Source organism: Lepisma saccharinum, chromosome 2, assembly GCF_977018435.1.
Source record: "Lepisma saccharinum chromosome 2, izLepSacc3.1, whole genome shotgun sequence".
In the NCBI taxonomy this organism is placed as follows: domain Eukaryota; kingdom Metazoa; phylum Arthropoda; class Insecta; order Zygentoma; family Lepismatidae; genus Lepisma; species Lepisma saccharinum.
Window position 1 is genome coordinate 210,207,938 of NC_139230.1, and position 6,327 is coordinate 210,214,264.

General features: G+C 32.9%; 1 protein-coding gene across 2 annotated transcripts in view; it reads right to left on the reverse strand.

Annotated features, from left to right (window-relative positions):
- The window catches only part of LOC145984293 (cell adhesion molecule Dscam1-like), an 875,949-nt gene that overhangs the window by 103,334 nt on the left and 766,288 nt on the right, over positions 1-6,327 (reverse strand). For both annotated transcript variants that reach the window (XM_083117935.1, XM_083117934.1), the window contains exons 15-16: positions 4,356-4,640; positions 3,583-3,754 (exon numbers count right to left, since the gene is read on the reverse strand). In XM_083117935.1, the coding sequence (XP_082974061.1) occupies positions 3,583-3,754; positions 4,356-4,640 (457 nt within the window). The remainder of the gene's footprint in view (positions 1-3,582; positions 3,755-4,355; positions 4,641-6,327) is intronic.

Below are 6,327 nucleotides of genomic sequence, written 5' to 3' on the forward strand. Positions count from 1 at the left end.
TAGTCAAATATGAGATACAACCTTGCCTCTTTTTGTCGGCTTGCTTTTTTGATTGTCATAATAATATTATGGAACTTGTACAGTTTAAGAGGCTCATTACCTTACAGTTTATAATCATATCTACTATATGTCCACTTCTTAGGAAATGTTTCTAAAGGCGTTATGGTTGTTCATATACTATATCAGAAAGAGTTAAGGACTTCATTGTCGAAATAATTAACTGATATTTGTAAATACACGCAAGACCTCCAAAATTAATTTATTCCTTGGATGTAAACGATTCGATTAAGTTTCTTCAGGTCTCTTCTACTCTCTCTTGATCATACGCGAAGGCAGCAATTTTCGCTAACCTCAGTATCACAAGCGTAATACGTTCCTTATTACATTTTCTGAAGTAAGGAAACCTAAATTTCTTTCTTAGTAGCACGCTCCAAGAGATATTTGGTACTTGCGTTAGAAGTAGCTTTTGCTTTTTTGCACATGTCGGAAAGATACTCATATTATCGTTGAATACTGGAAAAGAGATATGAAAGTTTATGATAACTATAATTTTGAATGGAATATGGGTTGTATTTGCACCAATTAACACTACAATGTTTATGCAAATGAATGTAATAAAGTCACTGGCGTTTGAAGAAAGAGCTAATGAGAATTGATAACTGATATCAGATCGATTAATTGGTTGAATACTTCATACTAAATATATATTTCCATTTATAATTTTATTTGTGGTCTTGAATCATAGCTTTTAAAACTTTCCAATCAGAAGTAGTTGTTAATAAAAATATGTTTTACGTAGAAAAATAAATTATACCTAATCATTGTTGATTCTCAATTTTTTTGCGCAATTTATTATTATTAGAAAGTGTTACGTTTAATACATATAATGTTTCATAAATATTTTGAAAGTAAATATTGAATTCATGTTAACAGTGCATAATATGTTTACTGTGGACCTTTAAGTATATTACAAAACCACAGTTCTACAATCGCAATCCCTTCAATTTTGAAACCTTTTTTCCAAGTCTAAAGCAAACTGGCCTCCCCGATGGGGCAGTGGTATTGTCGTCGCCTTGTAATCAAGAGGTCCAGGTTTCGATACCCGGTTGAGGCACATAGTTGTTCGGATCCCACTTTAAACTGTAGGTCCAGTCCCGATTAGCCTTACTGTGCATAGAGTGGACTTAAAAACTCTAAAGCAAATTGTGGAAACGTGATAAATCATCAGAACACAGAACAGCACATCATTAGTTTTATGCACGCAGAGAACTTTCAATGGGCTTGAAGTCACATACAATTTATGTAGAAAGAAGAAGCGGATAGTAACGTACAGTTCTATTTTATCGGAATCAAAACACAAGAAGTCTGCTACAGAACTTAAAACAAATTTAATAAGTTTTTAGTGTTTTTCATTTTAAAATGTTTTAACGTAGATAATATATTTCTTCATAACTGCTAATAAAACCGTAAATAGTGGCCTCCCCGATGGCGCAGTGGTAGCGTTGTTGCCTTGTAATCAAGGGGTCCCGAGTTCGATACCCGGTGGAGGCACATGTGGTTCGGATCCCACTTTAAACTGTAGGTCCAGACCCGATTAGCCTTACTGTGCATAAAGTAGACTTAAATCAACAACATCAAAATAGTAGTTTTAATTTAAAGATTCACATATCACAACTACAAGCAATTATATTTTTTACTTTTTCTGCAGTAGCATATTATAAATATTTAATGTATGAAGAGTTATCTTTTCCTACAATGATATCGTAAGATAAAAAATCAATCCAGGTACATCATTATTCGGTTTGCATAAACATTGCACTAACATTGTGAAGGAAACTGGCCAATATAAAAAGCATGACCTATCCAAAAAGAAAGAAACGGATGTGAAGTATATTCGCAATATGTGGGTTCACTAAATGTTTGTAAGTTTACCATTATAAGGAATATACATTTCTAAGTATATAATACACATTTGAAATCTTTTATATATTAGTGTTCGTAATGGGTATATAATTGATTAAGTAAGGGAAATGTAAATTGTATTGCACAGTATGCTACTAAGTTCTGTTTTTGTGTGTTACATCTTTCTCTGCAACACATCTTATAATATTACCATTTTCTGAGATACGTTCCAGAAAAGTTACGGTTCATATAACCAGAGTGTGTCCTCAGTTAAACACTAACTTGCAAGTGGTATGTCTATTACATAAAGTCTCGTCGTCCTAAAGTGTTCTGTTGATTATTTCGTGTAAACGATATCCGAACACTTCATACCTATTTTGTTTTCATCCCGTAATGTATTGTCCCATATTTTTTTCCGTAGTAGGTTTATTTCACTTTATGTGTTGAATAATCATACTAACACTATTTTCAATTGATATTCAACCTTTTATATTTAGATCCATATTTGTACTTCCGTACGTGATATAATTTAACTATTAATTTTAGTAAGTCCCTTAATTTTATTTCAATTCCTTACAATTGTACCAGAATTCTTTACAAATTTATTTTATTTTTACGAATCTCTAAATCATATTAAAGGCAGATAAGTCAATTATATGCATAATTTAACCCCACATTCCGGTTAGTTCATATTCTCACTGTTGTTGAAGTCACATTTTCATAAAGTCATATAGCTATAATACAGTATGGTATTATAGACCTTGTCTGTTCAGATCTAAAATTAATCAAAAATACCAGTACATCTTACAGAATGTCCACTTCCATAATTATTCCTTACATCTGCACATATTCGAAACACAATACGGCTGATGTCAATATTTCAATTAATTTCTTATTTCGTTTATGAAACACATGGACTCGAATGTTTACCAGATAAATATTAAGTCTGTGTATAAAATGTCACCTGTTAATCAGTGCAAGTTTGAAAATCCGAAAAATTTAGCCAGAATTAAATTATTCTATACATATATGCCTAGCTGTCACTGAGAAATTCATTTTGGAATTTTGAAATCAAGCAGGTAACTGACGATACAACTTTCTTGCTACTGCGAGAAACTTCTTTAAACTATTGTATTCCCAAAGATTACATGTCACCACGCATTTCTTTCTTTTTGGATTGCCACTTACTAAATATAACACTGTTGCATGTTGTTTAAATATCATTATATTTGCTGTACAAATCTTAAATTCAATGTATTTATATATGATTTTGTAGGTGTCATTTAATAGAAATACAAACGTTGGGCGGAAACATGCATATCTACATAACTATATAACGAACCATCAGTATGTTTCAAGCAAAGCAAGAACAATCATATGTGCCCATTTTGAATTAAGTTAATTGAGAAAGTGAAGAGAAAAAATGTGTGGTTAATTAGAGAAAATTCTAACCCATATACAATATAAGTAATAATTATAGCACATGAATATCACAATATACTGTGAGAAAATATACAATATATTAATAGTTTATTTTATAAATGTTTTGAAAGTATTTTTTATTGGGCAAACGATAAATCTTATATTTCAATATTCAAATATATGTACTTTTAATGCTCACATCTGAAATATAATGATTTCTTAGTGACAACTAGGATATCAAACATAACCGTAACTTACCTGTAATTGGACATTGCATGGGCCAAGTCTATGTAGGGCGAAGGGGAAGGGCCAGCCGCTTTTTTCCATTGAATGCGAGGAGCTGGCGAGCTCTTTGCGGCACATGGAAGGGCCACACTCTTTCCCAACGAAACTTCCGAGTCCTTAGGTTCCAGCAGCCATGAAGGAGGCACTGGAATTATAAAAACAATAGTTCTTTGAGAAATGGTTGACACGCAGAATAACCTGGAATGTTGAAAGCAATAACATATTGTAATGATAATGATTAAGATTCGTGTGTCGTCCCAGTAGCCGACTACGTTGAATGCTGGACCCATGATCACACCATCAACTGTCCCAGGTTCGAGTCCTGGGGGTAAATTTGTGAGTGTCCCAACATCAAATTGATTTAATCATTCATTATCACCGCTGCGATTAGCCCACATAGGTACAAAAACGATATCATGTATTAAAAATACAAGACAAATGATTGTTTCAAAAAACAATAGATTCTATTCAAAAGTTAATATTTGAAGTTCATTTTACTTTTCTTTTTAGAACTCTCCATGATGTAAAAAGAAAAGAATAGCGGAAAATAATAATCTAAATTTCCACTTTGAAGAAGAAAGGTCGAAAGCACATTCAAGTGATTTTAATCATACGTTGGTAGCATTATTTTATACACAATATGTAGAACTCTTAACAAAAGTTATGTCGTATTTTCTTAGAAACCAGTTCATACAAATGCTATTAACAATCCTGACAGTATTCAGATAGACATTAATAATATTTACCATTTACTACTAGACGAGCCGTATGTCCGCTTGTGGCTGCATCATTGGAAGCAAGACAGGTGTAGTTCCCAGTGTGTTTGATATCCAAGCTACCGAAAGCCAATGTGCTAGAATATTCATCTAACGTCTTTTGTGTTACTCCTAGATCCTTTGATACTGGGGAACCATCTTTCAGCCATCTTATGGTAATGGGAAAATCTCCGTTGCTAACAACACACGTCACTCTCATACGCATTCCTCTTTGAAGGTTGGATTTGAAATAGAATGGGTCAATTCCTGGAGCCACTGAAAAGAATCATAAACGTAAGAATTATTTATTTAATAAGTTTAGTTATTATTTCTTCACTACAGTAGAAGCTCTTTTGATCTGGGTAGATACAAAATAATTAACAAAACTATGCTCAGATTATTTTACTGTTGTACATAAATAATTATTTTATTTTACATTTAAGTACTAATAATATAATTATAAATAGTAGAGCTAGTTGTAACAATTATGACTCAAAGTTGACGTTTACACTTGTTTATAAACCTGAATGTGTCATATATGTACAACATACGTATTTCTTATAAGGCTGGAAAGTTTCTAGATGAGGAACTATCTTTAATTCATTAAATGGTTCTGCAGGCTTCCATCTCTTCAACGAACGTTCACCATAGCATATATCAAGCAGCTAAAGACTTCATAGTGATGGCTCTATTGTTGGTTAGTAGCATTATTATTTATTATTACTGTTGCTGTTGTATATACATAAGTGGTCGACTTTCGATCTCACTATCAAAGTCCCCGGTTCAAATCCCGGTGTAGGTAAGGGTGTTCTTTGTGAGTGTCACTTCATCAATTACATGTTATCACCACTCATATTTATCGTCGCGAATATCCAAAAGTGACAGAAAAGCGACGCTAAGTAACAAAAATATAAATTCTATACGTAATATTGTGTTATTTTTTCTTTGTTGACATGCTGATACAAAATAGTTCCACTCTGTATTAAGGATTTTTCAAGTAAATACATAAATTAATGATGTGCAATTGGAGCTTAGAATCTTCACGTGAGGGCATGTGTCATAAATTAATGACATGTGAGTTATTTTAAAGATCAACTTGATTTATTCCAATAGATAAATTTGTTTCAAAATACTTGGAATGCTAAAATAAAGTAAAAATAAGAAAGTTCAATTTTCGGAGGCTAACCGTGGACCCTATGGCGTCATCAGAGAATTTCGTTGAAGTGGGCTCAGGGCTGGACAAATTATTTTCGGCTGTTGTGAATTCTTTTCTTTTGTTTATTTCTACCCCAATATCTTTCTCTCTTTTTCCTTACGTTCTTTCTTTATCTTCTGCAGCTTCCCTCTCTCTGCTATCTCCACAGTCTCTCTTTCTTTGTTCCTCTGTTTCTCTCTCTCTCTTTCATTCAAATTTCCTTCCACTGTTTACTCTTTATCTCATTCTTCCTTGCTCTTTCTTTCAACGTCCACTATTTCTCTCTCCTTTTCCTATCTCTTTTATTAAAATTTCCTCCCACTGTCTTTCTCTCTACCTTTCATTCTTCCTAGCTCTTTCTTTCAGGTTCAACGGTTCTCTCTCTCTCTCTCTCTCTCATTCTTTCTTTCTGTTTCTTTCAACTTCCATCATTTGTCTCTCCTTTTCCTATAAATTTCTATCAAATTTCTATCCACTGTTTCTCTCTCTTTCACATTCTTCCTAGCTCATTCTTTCAACTTCCACTATTTTTTTCTCCTATTCATATCTCTTTCTTTCAATTTTTCTTCCACTGTTTCTCTCTCTCTCTCTCTCTAATTCTTCCTAGCTCTTTCTTTCAACTTCCACTATTTATCTCCCCATTTCCTATCTCTGTCTTTCAATTGTCGTTCCATTTATCCTATCTCTCTTTTCATTCCAACCATTTCCGTCAACTTTCCTTCCACTGATTCTCAAGATATTTCCATAATGTTTTCTTCCATTGATTCT